General features: G+C 38.7%; 1 protein-coding gene across 1 annotated transcript; it reads right to left on the bottom strand.

Annotated features, from left to right (window-relative positions):
- Nucleotides 1-268: 268 nt before the first annotated feature.
- On the bottom strand, nucleotides 269-18,944 carry LOC108423775 (long-chain fatty acid transport protein 6). The gene is made up of 10 exons (XM_017691316.2): nucleotides 18,219-18,944; nucleotides 14,769-14,975; nucleotides 10,078-10,236; nucleotides 8,713-8,837; nucleotides 8,259-8,453; nucleotides 7,482-7,572; nucleotides 6,809-7,007; nucleotides 4,500-4,597; nucleotides 2,643-2,773; nucleotides 269-2,274 (listed from the first exon to the last, which is right to left on the bottom strand). The coding sequence occupies exons 1-10, from the start codon at nucleotides 18,694-18,696 to the stop codon at nucleotides 2,098-2,100; spliced, it is 1,860 nt and encodes a 619-aa protein (XP_017546805.1). The 5' UTR covers nucleotides 18,697-18,944; the 3' UTR covers nucleotides 269-2,097.
- Nucleotides 18,945-22,094: the final 3,150 nt, after the last annotated feature.

Genomic DNA, 22,094 nt, shown 5'->3' with positions numbered 1-22,094 from the left:
GTGAAGACTGCTTACTGAGTGAACTGCATATGAATAACAGATCTTTCAACACAGCCTCCTGGCTGCACAGGTATATCTTACAGACAGATGACATGAAGATAAAACTGAAGCAGAGTGATGTAATAAGGAAAACGCAGAAAGAAAAAAGAGGCCTACTGCACATTAGTCTCAGTTTCATTTCAGAGCAAACCCAACAAAAACTGCCAATACCCAAATACGTTTAGACTGTAAATCTGACACGGTTAACACAGACAGCATGAAACAGCAATAATCTGATAAAGCCTACTTTATTACACTTTATTACAAATTAAAGGAATTCAAGGGAAACATTACCCCAACAATTCAAAGCCCAGATTTTCATAATTAAAAGTTCCAGATTTAGCAGCAAAAAGTACAGCAGTTAAAAAAAAAAACTAAAAAAAAACATACAGCTTGGAAACAAAAGTATCATACATTTTCTTTATCATAAAAGAAGAGTACAAGAAGGAATTCTTAACCTGACTATACTGAAGAAAGGCAGCATAAGCCTTGACTTATGAAGAGGAAAAAAAGATACTTAGATTAAGATGCACACAAAAATTCAACTCTCTGCCATAAATATAGGGCAACTACAGTGCAATGCACCAATCAGCCAGTTTTATAAGTATTAAAGTATGGTAAAATCAGAAGACTCGAGGACTTGGAGAATATGCTCTATGCATACTTTCAAAGAATTAAATGTTTTACATTATCCTTAATCCCCTACTAGCACACATACACCCAAATCATACTTGCACTTTAACACTATAGTCACTGACATTTAGCTACTTAATTCACAGTGTAGTATAGGTAACTGAACAGTGGTTGGTTTTGTTTTTGAAGTTTATTTTAAAACAATAATAAACTGTTAAAACACTTTTAGCTTGTAGATTACAGTTTACTAAAAAGTGCATGAAAAGGCTCGAGTTCTGAGACCAATGAGATTAGAATAAACATACCTGGTCATGCCATATGGAAAGGTTTGGGCGCTATTGGGGGGTTGTTCAACAAAGCAGGATTTCTCAGTTAGCCAGATAACTTAAGCCCAAAGGGAATGTCCCTCAGCTCTTTTCCTATTGGACAGGCTTGACTTTAGGCTTCTAGGCTTTAGGCTAAACTGAGAAATCCTGCTTTGTGGAATACCGTCCCGACCAGTGGAAATAAGTTAACACATCCACTTTATTGGCTGAATTGAACAAACTAAAAACAAAATGTAACTTGTGCAAAAATGATGGCATGTTTCATTTTTTCCAGTATGTTATAAACAGAAATTATGCTCTAAAATACGCAGTTTATGTCATATTTAAAGTTTGTTTACTGGATGGGTTTAGTTATTTTGTATATGACTGTAGGGCTGCCAGTGAAACTGAACTGGCTCACTGGTCTTTATTCATGATATGACTGCATAAATGGTATATAGGACACATACTGAGGTATAACATCAGCGTCCCAGCTACTAAAAACAAGCTAAATGCCTATATGATTCACCCAAACCTTTGCCCTTTTGGACTTTGACCTCATAGCCATTGATTCACTGTCCAATTACTTGTAGACTGCACTGTATACCTGGCAGCCAAAGTCAACCTAGGCATAAATTATAACCGAGCTGGGAACCACGTGCTAACAAAGATTAGTTTGTTTCCACCACCAATTCATTATAAGAAATATGGAAAACCATCCACCCTGTGGTAATATAAAAGGCACTAATGAGAACATTAAGAATATTAAGAAACTGTAAATTCAGTCTTATTGGGGATCTATGCATTAACATATAATACATAGTACACAGCACCACTTTTGTTAAATATAAATCACTTCTAAAAAGTAGGAGTTTGAGTCAAAAGAGACCTGCCTAAAGCTGCTGAATTAACTCCCAGATAAACTGCTGATAAACATTTTATCAACCAATAATACTCAAGTTAATATATTATTAAAAAAAAAAACTTTACAGCTCAAAACCTGGACAGCATAAACAACGTCATCAAAAAAACTATATAAAACTATATGGTTATTCCATATTGTAGTGTGCATTAAATCCAAAATCAGGTACATGATCCTTCTTTTTTCAACCAGATGTATTCAGAGTCTTATCTTGCCTGAGATAATGTCATCATACACACCCTGAGACAGGGGGACATAGGTTTTCTTACAGCTGTCAAGGAAGTAGAGAGAGTCTTGAACAGCCTGAGGGCAGAATCCGTCCTCCACTAGCTTTTTCTTCTGCTGCTTAAAAGTCTCGGTCATGTCCAAGGACGTCTGTGGGGAAGAAGGAATACCAACATTCAGAAGCAGATGTTTTCTCCCCAGAGAACACATTACACTGACTAAATTAGACAGGAGAAAAAAAAAAAAGCCAGTGGAAAGTGGAAAAACTAAACATTGGTGCAGAACAAGTTCAAAGCATAGTTTGCAGTAACTGTTCATGGTGCATACCACATGATAATTAAAGGATACAGAAAGTTAAATCTGCCAATTACTCATTAAAAGATTCTCTGATTCACAGGCAGTGGACAGAAGTCATCACACAAACTCACTTACATCAAAACAACAACCAGAACAGCAGAAGATCATTTTCTCTGCTGTGAGAAAACAAGCTATTAATTATAGAACTACAGTTTTCTTACCTGCACTCTTAAAAACCAGGGCCAGGAGTATGCAGGAAGGTTCTGTACCAAATGACTGTAAAGGCTTTCTGCATCCAGGTCATGACCTTCTTTTAAAACTATAGCGGCCATTCCAGCTCTTCCCTCATACCCTGTTGATTGATCAGAATCACTCAGAATAAGAATACTTTACTGTTCATTGAAGTTACATAATATGGAAATTTGTTTTTGGTGCTGGTGTATTATTATTATTATTCATATCATTATTATTATTATGGTGTATTATTATTATTATTATTCATAATAATAATAATAATAATAATAATATTGGCATATTTCCATACTGTTCACTACACTGTATGCTATACACCATCTACAACAAACCTGCATTATTAAGATAAGTGAACTATTACAATTACTAAATAACATAAATAACATGGCATATACAGTAAATGACAACATTAGTCAAAAATGATGATGATTATACACGCACGCACACACACACACACTTTCTAAACCGCTTATCCTCCTGAGTCACAGGGGGGTGCTGGAGCCTATCCCAGCAGGCAGAAGGTAGGATACAGCCTGGACAGGGCACACAAACAAACAAACCCACACATCCACACACACACACACACACATACACCTAGGGGCAATTTAGAATGTTCAATTGCCCTGACTGCCTGTCTTTCGACAGTGGGAGGAAACCCACGCAGACACAGGGAGAACATGCAAACTCCAACTGGTCACCCAGCTGGGCATCAAACCCAGGCCCTTCTTGAAAAGCAACAGCGTTATCCACTGCACCACCATGCCACCCTGATATGTTTCACATGTATGTCTTCTCAGCAGTGTGCGAGAGGTTATTATATTGCTGTCAAATGACTTTCTTCTGGATAAACAATTGCTGAGGGTATTACATGATGTATTGAAATTAGTTTGAGCTTATCGGCATTTATGATGCCTTCAATCAAAACTAAATCTTCAACTATAGGCATATATCCCTAAACCTGAACTGTGACCTCCACTATATGCTTGACTGGTGGCTGTAAACATAGTTTTATTGCTTCAGCGGCCTACATACTGCCTTCCGTATCCTCGACAGATATCAGATCAAGACTCGTCTATACAAAATGTGTTTTTCCACATCTCAGATGTCCAGTTATGGTATTTAAGGGGAAATTCTCTTTTTTATTGTCCATTTCCTTTTTCTCAGTAACAGTTTCTTGACAGCTACACATTCTTTCAGACCCATAGTGTTGAATTGTCTTCTCACAGTAGATGGATGGACAGAAACTCCTGTGGATGCTTTCATATCTGAAGCATGAATGGAGCTCGACTTCCTCCTTTCTCTCAGAGATGAAAGCTTTAAGTGCTGTTTATCTGTTAGCAGCTCTTTAAAAGGAAACATTATGTCAGTGACTCCTTTGGGAACAGATTTTTTTGCACAGAACTGTAAATGTTTGCATTTCTGTTAGAAATCTGAAGGTGTTCACAATGAAATTCAATTGTGGCTATTATTTGATACATAATACTGCCTCGAGCTGTTCAAGTACAACATGGAAGGCTAAGGTTACTCTTAAATTCCCCTCTAAGTTAATCTGAGACAAGTTTGCCCTTTTGCCTACAAGGTTTGAAGTGGAATTTGAGAACAGAGTACTCCATATTCACATTAACAGGGCAACTTCTGGCCTTAGCTAATGCATTTGGTATGCATTAGGTATGTGAGGCAAAATGAAAACACACTATTGAATAAAATTAAAGCTCCCACACAAAACTCCACTGTTGATAAGGCAACCATTAAACTTTACCTTGGCTCGGGTTCAGAGGAACATGAGTGATCTTATAATAATAAAGTCAAAGAGGACTTCAAATCACCTGGCACAGTAACACCGTAGACATTCGCTTCCTGCAGGAAATGCAAACAGCCTAAAACGTCTGACACCTCTGTCGTGGCCACATTCTCTCCTTTCCATCTGTCAATGACACAGAAATACAGGCTCACATCTCATTCTTATTTATCAGATCAGACCATCAAAAATGGAATAAAACAAAATGTTATATACAGAGTTGAGCTCAGATGGTTACACTAAAAATGCATATAAAAAAAAAACAAGAATCAGTGACTTTATGTAGCATATAGTTAAATGCCATTATCAACTCCCAATGCTTGCTGACTAAACAGCTGACTTGTGAGAGTCAAAAAATATCAGCAAAAAACTGCCCTTAAAACAGAGTAGCCTTGTGATTATGGCTGTAATTCTCACTCAGAACACTAGATGGCAACATTTGTTATGATTAACACTTCCTCCCATATTGCAATGATACATGGCATTAATTATTTATAGTTTTTACAGCTGCTCGAAAACACATTTTCTAAAATTCTCTCATTTTTCCAAAACTGTAAAACACAAATATCTTCTAAGGCGCTTATCCTTCTGGGTCGCAAGGGTGGAGCTGGAGCCTATCTGAGCAGTCAATCGGGTAGAAGGCAGGATACACCCTGGACATGTCACCAGTCCATCACAGGGGAGACAGAGAGACATATACATTGTCTAAAAAAGTAAGTATTTAGACCACATACATTTACAAGGATTATGTTATGATCAATTCAAACCCAAGGCATTAATAGAGGCCCTTTTTTGAATGAAGTGAGAGTGCATCCTACATTAAAAACGTGTGTTTAAGTAAACTTTGTCTTTTAATAAACATATGATGACAGCTGGTTTGTACAACTGTTCAAAGCTGTGTTTGCTAGTCATGTTTGCTAGTCATTTGCTAGTCGTGCTCAAAGTTAGCTAAAATTGTCACTTTGATATGGACAGACCATGTCAAACGTCTTTATGTTTTAAAGCCACAAAAAAAGAGGTCTGACGATTCAGGTCTAAACTGCAAAATCAACATTATACTACATTATACAAAAATGTAAAAATAATAGTAGATGATTCACGCACATCCTTCACCAAGTTTTGACTGAGTTCTCTTTAAATACTCTTTCAATGCATTTGCGATCATCAGATCATCCGCTTGTTGTGGGTCCAGAGCCCAACCACTGTTACAAAATCTCTTTCCGCATGTTGCATACTATTACATATTTCCACCATAGTGTAGCTCTAAAAGAGAAAACTTTTTTTTCCCCAGTAATCAGTCTAAAGGTTCACAATGAATCTGCAATAAAAGTTCCTTCAAAAAAAAATCATCAATATCAAAGTTTTAAAACTAAATGTAGTTCAGATATGAGCTTAAAGTAGCTGTGTTACTGTGCTATTTCAGAGGTACCTCCTCAAAGAAACAGAGAAAAAGAGGGAGAACTGGATAACACTGAATTCACTACAGCACACCGCTGATTTTGCCTGGGAAAACACAACAGTAAAACACTTTCTCTAGAGTCCCACTGGCTTACATTCAATATTTCTGTCTGAGAGTTAATAAATGACCATGTTTTTTGTCAAACTCTGTGGTATCCACGACCTGCCAAACTTGAGAAAGACAAACGGCTCCATTGTGACCCCTGCCTTCTGGTATCTTCAATCAAGGCCCCAAGCTTTTGACCTGATGGCATTCTTGTTAATGCATGTATTGTTCTCCAATCCTCTTGTCATGGTGGCTATTTCCCCATTAACATCCCGGGGACCTCTCAACCAGCCATGGAAGCGGTTCTCTTTTACCCTACCCTAAAGTACATTACTCTCTATTGACAGGCCATCCCCGGGATGGGCTTTGGCAGGGGAGTCTTGCGTCACTGCTGGCATTTTCATGAATGGAAGCAGCCTAATTCTTGGCCTGGCTCTTCAGAAGCTGTGCCAGGTTCTATTAGTCTCGCCCAGGGTTTCCACCAGAGCAGAGGGGTTGGGAAGCCTTCTGTCCCAAGCATTCTCCTCGGGGTGAGCTCATTCACAAGAGGGCTAGAATTAGGGATAGTCAGCAGAAGGGCCAAAGGACCTGGAAATACAGCACGGTGCTATCAAGGGCTAATGGCAATGGGAACGCAGGCCTGTTTTGATGAATGGCAGCACATTAATCTTAGCTTTCAGTGGCCGTTTCTGATATGCTGTGGAATTGAAAGGATCAGACTGAATATGTGAAATGCTGTAATCATGGTCTAGACTTGTCAGACATGTTAAGGTGTTTTAGAAAAGGTGGGCTACTAAGCTAAACAGATGACAACAAGCTCTTTATGGTAATACCTGAATGTGTCTCCAATCCTGTCTTTGAAGTAGACAAAGTCTCTGTGATCCTGGAGCATCAGGTCTCCAGTGTTGAAATATACATCACCCTCCTTAAAGACATCTCTCAGCAACTTCTTTTCAGACATGGCCTCTTTTCCCGCATAACCAAGAAAAGGGTTGGTGAAAGACACAGGGGCCACCAGCAAGCCTATTTCACCTGAAACAAAGGGATCATATGTTCAAGAAAGGACCATATCACTCAGTATAAAGCATATGAAGGAAAATATACACTCGCCGGCCACTTTATTAGGTAGCTGTTCAGTTGCTTGTTAACACAAAAAGCGAAATCAGCCAATCACATGGTCTCAACTCAATGCATTTAGGCATGTAGAGGTGGTCAAGCCAACTTGCTGAAGTGCAGACCGAGCTTCAGAATGGGGAAGAAAGGTGATCTAAGTGACTTTGAACGTGGCGTGGTTATAATCAACCAAAATCTCTAAGAAATGTTTCCAACACCTTGTTGAAAGTCTGCCACGAAGAATTAAGGCAGTTCTGAAGGCAAAAGAGGGTCCAAGCTTTTACTAGCAATAAATAAAGTGGCCGGTGAGTGTATTATATATATTTATATATAACTTATTAAAGGAAGATGTAAAAGAAATGTAACTTATGATAAATGACATTCAGACGTTACCTTTGTTGACTTTTACGCAGCGTCCTGTCTCTGTTCGGACAGGCTCGTATGTCTCCAAGTCGCATTTCAAAAATTCAAAAGGTATAGAATGCTGCAACAAAGCAAACAAGAAACTTATAAAAATGAAAAAAAATATCAAAGAACAAAAAAAATTAATAAATTCAACTATATCTATTAACTTTGCTCATTTTCTGTGAAGAACATAAAACATTTTCAGTGACTTCACACTGTTCAGCCCCTACACATTTATATTACACGTGGTGTTGGGATCAACCTGCAGGGAGTAAAAGTGTGGAGGTGCTGTGTCCTTTACTCTGTTCTCCTCCTACTTGGCCTGCTGTTAGTGTGTGTGAGCATCTGTGTGTATATGTTTGTTTATATGTGCGTGTGTGTGTGTACACAACATGGACAGGGTGCTGACTGGCTACAGCTGCTAAAGGAGAACCTTATGCTGGTGATATTTTAAACATCTGGTATTTTTATATAAATGGTTATGGTTGTATTGATTAAAAAAAAACATTAATTTATTTATTTAAAAAAAAACAATAATGCATGGGTCCACCAGAGCACAGAGTAAGATGTTTTATTCATTTACCAGATAAATTATTTTATATTTTCAGAGATAACTTAAGACTTTTGCACCAAAATTACATTGGATTTACAGATCTGTTTTTCATGTGTAATAAACCCTGCAGATAATAAGTCAATACTCAAATCTGAACTGGGCATTTTCCAGGCAAATTTGGTCAACCTCAAAGTCTGGAAAATATAATTAACCTTGTTGAAATAACTGGCTCGCCCAATGGGTCCGATTTCAGCGGTGTAGTTAAGAAAGCCAATGCTGGCTTCGGTCAAACCATATCCCTCCTGAATCTGGATTTTCCTGAAGCGTCTCGAAAACTCTTTCCACACGTCTGTTCTAAGTCCACTCCCTACAGCAATGCGCACTTTATGTGCCATCTCCTCTGCACACTAGCAACAAGATCAATAAAAAGAACAAACATGTAAAGAGAGTCAGTGTATTCTTAAATAACAAAAAAGGATATGTAATAGCATTAATACTGAAATACTTAAAGGAAAAAATTATTTAATGCAGCTTTCATTTATGAAGTGTTGGCTGCAAATTGACTGTCCTGGATCAGGTACATGAAACATTAAAAACACTACAATATACAAATACTGGAATCACTAGTAACACTAGAATCATACATTACAGAGGTAATAAATGTACCTTGGGTTGATTCACCAAGTATCGACAGAGCTCTCCAATGTACTGGAACACTGTTACATCGTACTTGATGCAGTCCTTCCAGAACTGGCTCGCAGAAAATTTCTTCTTCAACACACAAGTAGCTCCTGCGACCAAACAGTCAAACTGAGGCTGAAGGTTTGTTAAGTCACAAATTTGAGTACATCCTACTAGGGCTGAGTCAATTTCAATAACTGTGGTGCCAAGCAAATCAGTACTGAGTACTAAAACAAGTACATATCATCCCATACCAACTTGTTTGTCTTCAAGGACTGAAGTGGAATCTTTGAGGTGGTCAGGGGGCCAAAATGACAAAACAGTATACAAAGAAAGTATCGAAAAAATGTTTTCTACATACTAAAAAACCATGGAATACAATTTTAAACAAACTAAGCATTTAATATACTGTATATAAAGAATAAAACTATGTTGTCTCATTGGTTGAGCAGAGAGGTAACTTTCTGACCAAATTTGGCCCAGGCTGACACTTTGGGCTGCCTCGTCCTACACGATAAATACACTACAGTATAATTAACCCCCTAAATGTTAAAGTAAATCCAATTTAACTCTATTAAGAGAGTTTCTCTTTGTAGGATTTAGTCTTACACACTTTGTAAAGATAAGTGACCATTTTTATCCCATGAACGAAATCATTTCCAATGTGCAGTTCTCACAGTTCAGTTCTCTCAACTGTCACATTACCTCAGCTTTGGTTTAACTTTAGCTTCATTTTATTATTTGCGTTCAGCAGATGTTGCACTTGAAGTTGATATAAAAGCTTGGATTGACTAAGCCTACTCTGTGAAAACACCCCCAGGTACAGTAGTGATGTTATCCATGTTTAAGGAATAAAGAAAAGACATGGAATATTTTTAATGAAAACACAAGGAATTGTACCTTTTATAAATCAGTAGATTATATTTTTCTGCCTATACCTGATTTTATTTTTACTCTATTTCCAAATCTTAGCTATGTGGGCAAAGACTTCCAGGAATTGTGCATGTTGGTAAACCCATTTGTTAGAACATTACTTCCTGAGGATAACACAGTAAGGGATATCCTGCAGGACTTTGAAAACAGAAAACCACATGAGCCATATAAACTAATGTATGTGCTCAGCATGGATGGACACTAGACCCTATAACAAAAGAAATGCACCCTCAATATAATATGTTTAATCTAATGCAAGCTTTTAAATTAGAACACACAAACACACAGTATGTACTTCAAATTTCATACTCAAAAACTAGGGTAATTAGTTTAAGGCTGTCTTTAAATTAAGTAAATTAATTTATAGGAACCTAAAGGCTAATCATTTTAGATTTCCAGTAAGCCAGAAATTCATACCTAGATCAATGCATCCACCAATACCCAGGAGAGACGCTGCCATGTGGTAAAGTGGCAGAGTGAGATAGAGGTTATCATTTTCGTTGGCCCCACATAGACGGAGGAAGGACATACTCATCACTGCTTTCATATGACTGACCCGAGCAGCTTTCGGAAGCCCTGCATGAAAGGAAATACACATGAACCTAGTGCTGTTAAATGCTCTAAAAGCCAACAAATGTTCAAAACAGACAACTTTTACAACCCCAATTCCAATGAAGTTGGGAGGTTGTGTAAAACATACATTACAGAATGCGATGATTTGCAAATCCTTTTCAACCTATATATTAATTGAATACACTACATAGACAAGATATTTAATGTTCAAACAGATAAACTTTGTTGTTTTTTGCAAATATTCACTCATTTTGAATTTGATGCCTCCAACATGTTCCAAAGAAGTTGGAACAGGGACAAAAAAGACTGGGAAAGTTGAGGAATGCTCAAAAAACACCTGTTTGGAACATTCCACAGGTGAACAGGTTAATTGGAAACAGGTGAGTGTCATGATTGGGTATAAAGGGAGTATCCGTGAAAGGCTCAGTCGTTCACAAGCAAGGATGGGGCAAGGTTCACCACTCTGTGAACAACTGTGTGAGCAAATAGTCCAACAGTTCAAGAACGTTTTCATCATCTACAGTCCATAATATCATCAAAAGATTCAGAGATTCTGGAGAAATCTCTGTAAGTAAGCAGCAAGGCAGAAAACCAACATTGAATGCCCGTGACCTTCGATCCCTCAGGCGGCACTGCATTAAAAACCATTCTGTAATGGATATTACCACATGGGCTCAGGAACACTTCAGAAAACCACTGTCAGTGAACACAGTACGTTGCTCCATCTACAAGTGCAAGTTAAAACTCTGCCATGCAAAGCGAAAGCCACATATCAACAACACCCAGAAACACCGCCAGCTTCTCTGGGCCCGAGCTCATCTGAGATGGACTGACGCAAAGTGGAAAAGTGTCCTGTGGTCTGACGAGTTCACATTTCAAATTGTTTTTGGAAATTATGGACGTCGTGTCCTCCGGGCCAAAGAGGAAAAGGACTGTCCGGATTGTTATCAGCACAAAGTTCAAAAGCCAGCATCTCTGATGGTGTGGGGGTGTGTTAGTGCCCAGGGCATGGGTAACTTGCACATCTGTGAAGGCCCCATTAATGCTGAAAGGTACATACAGGTTTTGGAGCAACATATGCTGCCATCCAAGCAACATCTTTTTCAGGGACATCCCTGCTTTTTTCAGCAAGACAATGCCAAGCCACATTCTGCACGTGTTACAACACGTGGCTTCGTAGTAAAAGAGTGCGGGTACTAGACTGACCTGCCTGCAGTCCAGACCTGTCACCCATTGAAAATGTGCGCAAAATACGACAGTGGAGACCCCGGACTGTTGAGCAACTGAAGTTGTACATCAAGCAAGAATGGGAAAGAATTCCACCTACAAAGCTTCAACAATTAGTGTTCTCAGTTCCCAAACGCTTATTGAGTGTTAATAAAGGAAAGGCAACACAGTGGTAAACATGCCCCTGTCCCAACTTCTTTGGAACGTGTTGCAGGCATCAAATTCAAAATGAGTGAATATTTGCAAAAAACAATAAAGTTTATCCGTTTGAACATTAAATATCTTGTCTTTGTAGTGTATTCAATTGAATATAGGTTGAAAAGGATTTGCAAATCATTTTTATTTATGTTTTACACAACGTCCCAACTTCATTGGAATTGGGGTTGTAATAAACACAGATCAATTTTCATCTGCGTTAACACCTTTAAAACTAATCTGTATGAACAAGCAAACCGAGAGTTTGGCACAGAAATGGTTTACATACTTTACGCTTGTGGTAAGCAATTTCATTTAGCATGTCCAAACATGCTACACTTCCCAGTCACACAGAAAGTCGCTACAATGCAGTTCCATGTGAGTGGCTAATGATAACTACATATCTGTCCTCACAGGTCTGCCATCATCCTCAGAGTTCAACCTTCGGTGCAGCCTTAAAAGAGAATTCCACCAATTTATCAAAAATTCTGTTTAATTTGATCATTAAGACGCAACAGACTCATTCAGAGTGGTTTGATGTGGAAAACTCATAACTATTTACAGCAGTGGTGACAGGAACCAGGCGTTTAATGCCTCTAAAATCTTAAAGGTTTTACATGAAATAGTTACAAAATACACTTTGAGAAGACAATACCTGAGACACTGTTTCATGAGTTTTGATCTAGTCTTTTGGCCTTAAATGCTTTCTTTATTCATTAATGGCAGATGGGTACAACCAGGGCTTTGTAAGACAGAATAGTCCCCAAAGATTTACCACTATTTTACTGTATTAAAACTTGAGAATGCATGCAGGTTCAGTGGTCATTCTGGGAAGAAAATAAAATAGCTATAATTGTGCTGACCCTTGGTTACTATCAACACCTTTGTAAAGAAACCGAATTCTGTAGATTTCTCTCAAATGAAGCTTTCCACATAATACCACCACAAAATGACTATTTAGATATACAAACCGGATTCCAAAAAAGTTGGGACACTAAACAAATTTTGAATAAAAATGGAATGCAATGATGTGGAGATGGCAAATGTCAATATTTTATTGGTAATAGAACATAGATGAAAGATCAAAAGTTTAATCTGAGTAAATGTAACATTTTAAAGGAAAAATATGTTGAATCAAAATTTCACAGTGTCAAATCCCAAAAACGTTGGGACAAGTAGCAATAAGTGGCTGGAAAAAGGAAATTGAGTATATATAACGAACAGCTGGAAGACCAATTAACACTAATTAGCTCAATTGACAAAATGATTGGGTATAAAAAGAGCTTCTCAGAGTGTCAGTGTCTCTCAGAAGCCAAGATGGTAAGAGGAACACCAATTCCACCATTGTTGCGCAGAAAGATAGTGCAGCAATACCAGAATGGTGTTACCCAGCGTAAAATAGCAAAGACTTTTAAGTTATCATCATCAACCGTGCATAACATCATCAAAAGATTCAGAGAGTCTGGAACAATCGCTGTGCGTAAGGGTCAAGGCCGTAAAACTCTACTGGATGCTCGTGATCTCCGGGCCCTTAAACGTCACTGCATCTCAAACAGGAATGTCACTGTCAAGGAAATAACAGAATGGGCTCAGGAATACTTCCAGAAAGCATTGTCAGTGAACACAATCCACCGTGCCATCCGCCATTTCCAGCTGAAACTCTACAGTGCAAAGAGGAAGCCATTTCTAAGCAAGATCCACAAGCTCAGACGTTTGCACTGGACCAGGGGTCATTTAAAATGGAGTGTGGCAAAATGGAAGACTGTTCTGTGGTCAGATGAGTCACGATTTGAAGTTCTTTATGGAACACTGGGACGCCATGTCATCCGGACCAGAGAGGACAAGGATAACCCAAGTTGTTATCAACGCTCCGTTCAGAATCCTGCATCACTGATGGTATGGGGTTGCATGAGTGCTTGTGGCATGGGCAGCTTGCATGTCTGGAAAGGCACCATTAAAGGAGAGAACTATGTTCAGGTTCTAGAACAACATATGCTCCCATCTAGACGTCATCTCTTTCAGGGAAGACCCTGCATTTTTCAACAAGATAATGCCAGACCACCAATCACAACATCATGGCTACATAGGAGAAGGATCCGGGTACTAAAATGGCCAGCCTGCAGTCCAGATCTTTCACCTATAGAGAACATTTGGCGCATCATAAAGAGGAAGGTGTGACAAAGAAGGCCCAAGACAATTGAACAGTTAGAGGCCTGTATTAGACTTGAATGGGAGAGCATTCCTATTTCTAAACTTGAGAAACTGGTCTCCTCTGTCCCCAGACGTCTGTTGAGTGTTGTAAGAAGAAGGGGGGATGCCACACAGTGGTGAAAATGGCCTTGTCCCAACTTTTTTGGGATTTGTTGACGCCATGAAATTTTGAAGCAACATATTTTTCCCTTAAATTGATACATTCTCTCAGTTTAAACTTTTGATCTGTGATTTGTGTTTTCTTCTGAATAAAATATTCATTTCCACATCATTGCATTCAGTTTTTATTCACAATTTGTTTAGTGTCCCAACTTTTTTGGAATCCGGTTTGTAAATTTAATAGGCAGATTTACTGTGAATTAGGCAAAAATCTGTGAAAATTCCCTTTAAAGTTTTTGCAATGCTGCACACTTTTCTGCACTACAGTCATGAATATGTTGTCTTATTAAAATACTGCAATGCAAGTAATTTCTCTGGGCACAGAGCATGTGCAATTTGAGGCCTGCCTTATGCGAATCACATCTTTAAAGCAGCCTTTAAAGCAAAGTCTTGTAAATAATTTGTCTTAATAATTTGGTCAACTGCTGTCCACTATGTGTGCATGCACCTATTCCACTAACATAAGTTGACTTACAAAGATAAATATGTTTTTGCAAAATAAACACAGAAAAACAATAAGTACTTAAATATATCAGGGCCTGCATAAAAGACCATAAAAGCAGTAAAGCGCACTCTGCGTCTGCCAAGCTTGCACTGGGAAGTTCATGGGCTTTATTTATTTATTTTTTTGGATAAGGGTGGAGCTCAACTCCACTTGGAAAAAGAATGTTTCTGCACACAAAATTCCAGTATCCAAACCACATCCTCCACCCATCAACAAAAGGAAAACAGTTGGGTCGTACCTGTGGTGCCTGAAGTAAAGATAAACAGGAAGGTGGACGTGAGGTTTGGCGGGGGTATGTCTATTTGTGGCTTCTCCGCCGAGGCCAACTCTACTTTGTCCAGTAATGTGCTGACATTCTGACACGATGAGCTTTCAGCCATCACCCACACATCAATCGCATTGTCCGAGAGTGGCGGCAGGATATCATCCAGACACTTGATTAAATCTGTGGAGAAAAATAGGTTGTCCAACACAGTTAAAAAGCTAAACTGTGTAAATGTACAAGAAGCACCCAAAAATAAATGTATACATTACAAAACAATGTCACGTTAAGACTTCTTCCATGAGCAGAACTCCAGCCTTGAGGCCTGCAGTATGTGTCATTACTCTAACTTTACTCATGTTGTTGGCTACTGATGATCCGAGTTCGCCAGTGATATACACTTCTTTCTGCAACACACAGATCTCTGCGCAGGCTTTAGGCCAAGTGTGTTAGAGACCCAGCAGAAAGGATCAAATGAGTAACCCACTTCAAACAGACCCATTAAAGCTACCTTAAACATGGATAGGTGAAATTTACTTCAACAAGAACTAAAAACACATCCCTTGCCAATGCATTTCAGAAGGAGATGTGTTTCTGAATGAAGCAATGAGGAGTTACTGCTCAGAAGGTCTAAACATAGCTAGCGGTCACATCAGTGCAACCTCTTTATAACAATAGCAAGAGGACTGCGTGGCAGAAGAGGCCCAACACTGTTTACCTTAGAAGCCTTTGCACTGCAATCCCACAGTGAGCCCAGTATGAGTTTACAGACCTGCTGCCTTTTTGCTCCAACTCAATTTGTTTCTGGTAGCTACTTTTACTTCTACTCTAACTATTATTTCATGTGTGTTCTTTGGCTTACTGAGTGCTAGTTTTGTTGGTAGCTCTTTGTGTTGGGTTTAGACTTAAATTTCAGATGTGAGTAGAGCGGCCAGTTTCCTGGACATGGATTTAGCCTAGTTTTACTTAACTGTAATATCAGTAGTGATGTATATCATTAAGCACTGAGCACTGCAATTACTAATCCGATAAGTGACGAAAATCAGATAGTCAGTAAGCCGATCAACACGTTTACATGCAATTGAGTAATCAGATAATGGGAAAACTCAGTCTACAGGAGTCAGGCATTAATCAAATTTCTTCTTTGCAACTGGGCCAATAGAAGAAGAAGAAGAAGTGACATAAACGTACCACTTTACCTGAAATTGTGAACACACATAATCTAGAAGATGAAAAATATTTAAATCCTTCATTTCCTCAAGCATGTATTTGGTTTCAGCATCACACAAAAATGTTTTGCTGCATCTCACGGGTACACTGCTTGCTTATTTCTGGTTCTGCCATCTGTTCTGCTCATGCACAGACTGAGAAATCTGAAAGAATTCTGAGTAAGAGTTACGTGCACTGAGAAATCTGATTACTGAGCTAAAATCCAGCTCTCTTTGTCAGATTTCTTAATGAGATTATTAGACCTTACTCTGATCTAAGAAATCAGAGTTTGCTGTTCACATGACCATTTGAATAATCAGATAACTGCAGATACTCTGATTCTGAAGGGATTATTGAGTGCATGTAAACGCACTCAGTGAAAAGTCTTTTGGTCACAGTGTAACAAAAGAATGATATTTTAAACATTACATTTAAACCTAAAACTGTATCGCCATTACACACCCAGCTGTCTCTCATTTATCATCGTCAAAAGGTAACAATGTTTAATTCATGTGTTGCTGTAGAAGAACCACTTTTAGTTCCCTAATAAAAATAATACACAGATGAACGAATAAATAAATAAGTGAAGAACCTTTTTAAAGAACCTCCACATTGTGCAAAAGTTCAAGAAAGTGGCATTAAAACGGTATAGAACCATTTAGGTTCTGCAAGCCTTTAAATCTCTTTTTCAAACATGGTTCTTCAAGGAACCATAGGTAGTTCTAAGGCTTTGCGCAAAGACTATTGGCGCTGAAAATGAATGTTGTTATAACATGTCATAAACAACGCATTTCTGAATTCCTGAGCGCATTGTGGACATCGTCCATACATAAGGAATACTGACCAACTGCCAGTCCGTTACAAAGACAGCATTCAGTCCTGTTTAACTGCAGAACAGTAACAGAGAAATGTTGAGTAAAAATAATTGCACCCAAAAGGTTTTGACAGCAGTTTTTAAATGTGTGCATTGTGCCTGTGTCAAAATACTGTGTTGCATATTGTGTATGGTGAAAATATCTTTAAACGCTGCATTGATCTGTTTGTCAACATCCCCCGTTCCTAAGCACACTTAGCATCAGCATGAGTGTAAACTTCGCACATTTGACATGCGATTGCTACATAAAGTTTCCATAAGGCAGCGCATGACTTACACATTAACCGTTTTAAAATGTGTATTTATTTAAGCCAAACCAATCTCAGTACACACAAGATGATGGTTCTCCAAGGGTTCTTTGGTAAAGACAATAGTTCTATACCATGAACGTGATAATGAGAATCGTTTGCATACTTAACGGGTTCTTTGCATGGTGAAATGGTTCTATACATTGATAGGGAATGTGCTGCATATGGTTCTATATAGAACCTTATTGTAAATTTTAAAAAAGGTTCTGCACAGCATTAGAAACAGCTGGGATTCAAATCTAATGGGATAGCTTTCTAATTGGAATTGGCCTTTCAATAGACACCAAGTTAGAACACTACAGTAACTCATTTCCCATTAGGAAACAAACAACTGCATTCAGAATCAGCCAGTGGTCACCTGTAAGACCATTACGATCCTTTACACTGTGATTTCAAACCATTAAAAAGCCTAAACACATTCCACAACCAATAGAAACACTTAATGGTTTCTATTTTTGTTTTCAGCAGGCGTTCTACTGCTATGACATCAAGCTTGTAACAACAGAAGATCCCCTTTTGGTGATATATAGTTTCAAAAAGGTTCAATATAGAACCTTATACAACACATTCTACATCAATCTGCAGAACCATTTTGCCCTGCAAAGAACCATCATTTTTCAAGAGTGTATACAGCTAGAACCAAAATCAGGACTCAGTAAAATATCGGAAGCTGAACTGAATCTTTACCTCAGAATCGAAAACCGTATCGGACCTTTATCGTTTCATTAGGCTTCGTGCTTCTTAGTCTCGGTTTAAAGCGACCTGGTCGGTGCCTCTGACTGAGAGCACAGCGTGAACTCTCAGCACACAGCCTACAGCTCCTTGGTATGTGTGCGAAAGTCCAACAAGTTCCAACAAGCCGAATAAAAGATTCAGTTATTCGGTTTGGGAAGAGGAAAGTGAGCTACACACTGCTAGCTAATCTACGCGGTCAACGTTAGTCGGTGTGTTTTCGCTTACTGACCGCGTTTCCTCAGAAAAACACTCACAGAAACGTTTCTACTACGGCTTCACGATGAAGGTTTGGAACAGTACCTGCGCCCACGACCAGAGCCTTGGCTCCGCAGGTCTGAAAGCAGTGCTGGAGCGCTTTGGGTCTGACGTTGGAGTTGAGGAAGGCGACCTCGCAGCCCAGCTTGCACAGCCCGAACCAAACGCACACGAAGTCCGGCTCGTTGCTCATCCACACCGCCACGATGTCACCATGTCTGAAACCCGCCTCAGCCTTGAAGACGTTGGCGAACTTGTTGCTCCGCACTTCCACGTCCCCGTACGTGAAGACTCGGTCCTCAAAGACGATGAAGGGCTTTCCGGGGCAGCTCCCCGCCTGGTGGACGAAGCGGTCGAGGTAAGTGATGACCCCCCGCCTCATCCTCGCCAAGGTCGCCGTCCTGACCTTCCGAAGCTTTAAGTAATAAATCAGGTCGTCCCAAAAGTAAGGGTAGAACATCCTCTGGAACACCCACAGGGCAGCGGCGCCTGCCAAAAGCGCGGACAGCGTCCAAGAAATCATCCTCCACAAAGGCAGACACGCACCCGGGGCTTTGCTCTGGCTGATGCCTGGAGGCGTCGAGAGCCGTTGTTGTGCGAAGCTTCTATGTCGCTAATATTTAAATGCCTTCACGTGCCACGGCGCATGCTCAGTCCTCTCCTCTCAGCCCCGTTACATTACTTTACATTACAGCCGCTCGGGGCAGCTTTACGACCTGTAAACTCGTTTTACACAAAGTTTGCTGGAAACGTTTACAGAACGTTTTTTTACAGTTGTACAGAAGGTTTGTCAGAAAAAGCTAACGCTGTGGTTAGTTATATACAGAGCGCCTAAAGTGACGTGGTGATTACTTTTTTAGTAAGGCGTGGCCACAGATAAATACACTGAGGCCACGAATGACTATACTGGGGCCACAGCTTATTATATTGAGGCCACAGATTACTCTATAGGGGTAAAAAATTACTATATTGAGGCCTTAACTTACTACACTGAGGCTACCAATTACTATATGAAGGCCATGAATTACTATACTGAGGCCACAAATTACTATTTTGAGACCATTAATTACTACATAGGGATCATAATTTATGAAATGATTACGAGAAGTTATGAGAACTTAACTCGTGGACTCAATATATTAATTCGTGGACACTATTTAAATAAGATCAACTCATCACATTAGGGGCTGTGTGTGTGTGTGTGCGTATATATATATATATATATCAGGCAAGTGATAATATATAGCACCCCCTACAATTATTGGCACCTTTATTGGCATCATTAAGATGTGTTAAAAGCTTTAAAATAAAAAAAATTAAAAGCCTTAAAATAAATTAAATTTTTTTTCAGAAGCATAATCTCACACTGAAAATTGTAGAAAAATGTAACCTTTAACTCACGTGAACTAAAAAATATAATCCTTAAGAAATCTTTATTTTTCATAAAGTCACCTGGTCCACACGTATTGGCACCCCTAACAATTCATAGAAAATAAATTTCTGTCATTTCTACTGTAGTTTATAAAGTTGATCAGAGTATCTAGGAACCTTTAATTAGTAATTAATCACTTCCTGTTTCCCTGGGGTATAAATATGACATGACACAGAGGCCTATTTCTCTTAACCACTCTTTAACATGGGAAAGACAAGAAAACACACCATTCAAGTAAGGCAGATGTGTGTTGACCTTCATAAGTCAGTCAATGGCTACAAGAAGATAGCCACTCGCCTACACCTGCCCATATCTACAGTCAGAGGAATCATCAAGAAGTTTAAAACAACTGGAACGGTGGCAAACAAGCCTGGACGAGGACGCAGGTTTGTCTTGCCACCACGCACAGTGAGGAGGATGGTAAGAGAAGTAAAAAGTTCTCCAAAGCTCACTGTTAGGGAATTGCATTTTACTTGATTTTACTGTAATGATTCAATTTATTTATTTATTTTTATTATTATTCTTTTGTTTTTAAAACTGTCACTACCCAAACAATAACCCTCAACAAAATGTTGAACTGTGTAAGATATGGTTTGAATTAGTGCAGATATTAAGTCTCGGCACAGTCAGCATGTCTTTGCCGGATTTATTCAAACAATTTGTTGGACAAAAACAAGTTTTATGATGCACAAAAACCATTGATTAAATGTCAAAGTTGGTTAAAAATAAGGACAATAAAAACATAAAAGAAGAAATGTAAAAATAATAAAAATAAGGATTGCTCCATCAGCTCTCTTTCTCTCCAAAACACAGACAATGGCTTGCTAATGTTGACCTCAACCATATCCAGCTGCTTCTGACTGCCTAATTCCTTCACTTTACTCTTTTTAAAGCTGTCTCTTATGCATTATCTGAAAGCCTCTGTCCAATCACCTTGAAGTATTTTTTAAGCCTTCCAAGTAAAAGATGATACACGCTGTTCTTTTTGTACAATTATTTACTTTTTGGGCACAGCATGAATTAATTTATTCATATCTGTTAATGTATATGTATACAATTATATAAAACTGTGGAACAAGTTAGCACAAAAAAAATAAGAAGTAGAAAAATATACCGTCACCTGGATACAATAGCATCAATAACTAATAACTGTATATAACATTGTAGTCCTGTCTCAGCTTTTGAAAGTTGTAATCAAACCCTTGTTTAGTTCTGCCCTTATAAAGTATCCATTCTGCTCTTTAAACTAGGGCGTCCAAGGTGTCACAAGACATTCAGTTAACTAAAATGATAGATTGCAACATAGACGTCTTAAAAAGGTATACAGGACACAATTCTCTTTTAACAGAGACATGCTTATTAGATTACATGAATTTATTCATGCCTATTAAATGACACACACACGAAAACTTTACATTACTTTTAATGTAAGTCAATGGAACTGTATTTTTGTCCAAGTAATTTTGGCCTGTTTCTTTTGGTCCATTCTTCATGAAATGTGCACACTATGTAAAGAGCTAGAGGCCTGTTCAGATCATGTCAAAAACTGAAAAATGACAAAAATGGGTATATGAGGTTTTCCTCTGACAGCGGTGATTTACAGTTTCACTACAACAAAGCATTTCATATCAAACCACTCTGAATGACTTTGTTTACATCTTAACCTTCTAATCATGTAGAAATTTTGAAAGGTTGCTGGAGTTCCCCTTTAACAAAACAAAGATCTAGAGTTCTCTCTGCTGCTCGTCAGCAGAGAATCCTGAGACAAGACAAACTGTGAAAAGACAGAAGCTTTTAAATCCCTAGGAGTCAAAATATCCTAAACGTCTTCATATTTAAATGTATTTGCACTGAAATGTGTAGAATAAGCTCACTTTGCTCAGAATTCAAAGAAATAAAATAGTCCAAGACTTTACAGATGAAATTTACAATAAAAATTCCATGTGTATTTGCATTATTAAGTTAGTGTAAGACTGACTTCTCAGACCAATATTCACAATATTCACAGTTCAATAAATAGGTATTATGACCAATAGAGATGGCAGTAACAAACACTTACCAAGCACTTTTTCAGGAACACTTGTACACCGAATTATCGAATCAGCTGATTGTGTGGCAGCATTGCAGTGCAGCTTCACAGCAACATTCTCTGGAGCAGTGGTTACCAACTCTCCTCCTAGAGATCTACTTTCCTGCAGAATTTAGTTCCAACCTGCATCTACTAGCTGCTCTACCCCCTTACTTAACACTATTGGCACTGATCCAGCCAATCAGGGATGTGTGAAGGTGTTAATTAGCTGGAGCAAGTATGGAAAGAAAAGTAGATCTCCAGGACCAGGATTGGTGACCGCTGCTCTATTGTGTAGTCATAATGGTGCAATAAAGAAAAAACATTGAGTGAGTGGCAGTTCTGAGGATGGAAGCATCTTGTTGGTGGGAGAGTTCAACTGAGAATGGCCAGAATGGTTTGTGCTGACAGCAAAGGCTAA

Source organism: Pygocentrus nattereri, chromosome 18 (genome assembly GCF_015220715.1).
Source record: "Pygocentrus nattereri isolate fPygNat1 chromosome 18, fPygNat1.pri, whole genome shotgun sequence".
In the NCBI taxonomy this organism is placed as follows: Eukaryota; Metazoa; Chordata; class Actinopteri; order Characiformes; family Serrasalmidae; genus Pygocentrus; species Pygocentrus nattereri.
This window is presented reverse-complemented; position numbering and strand designations above follow the sequence as displayed.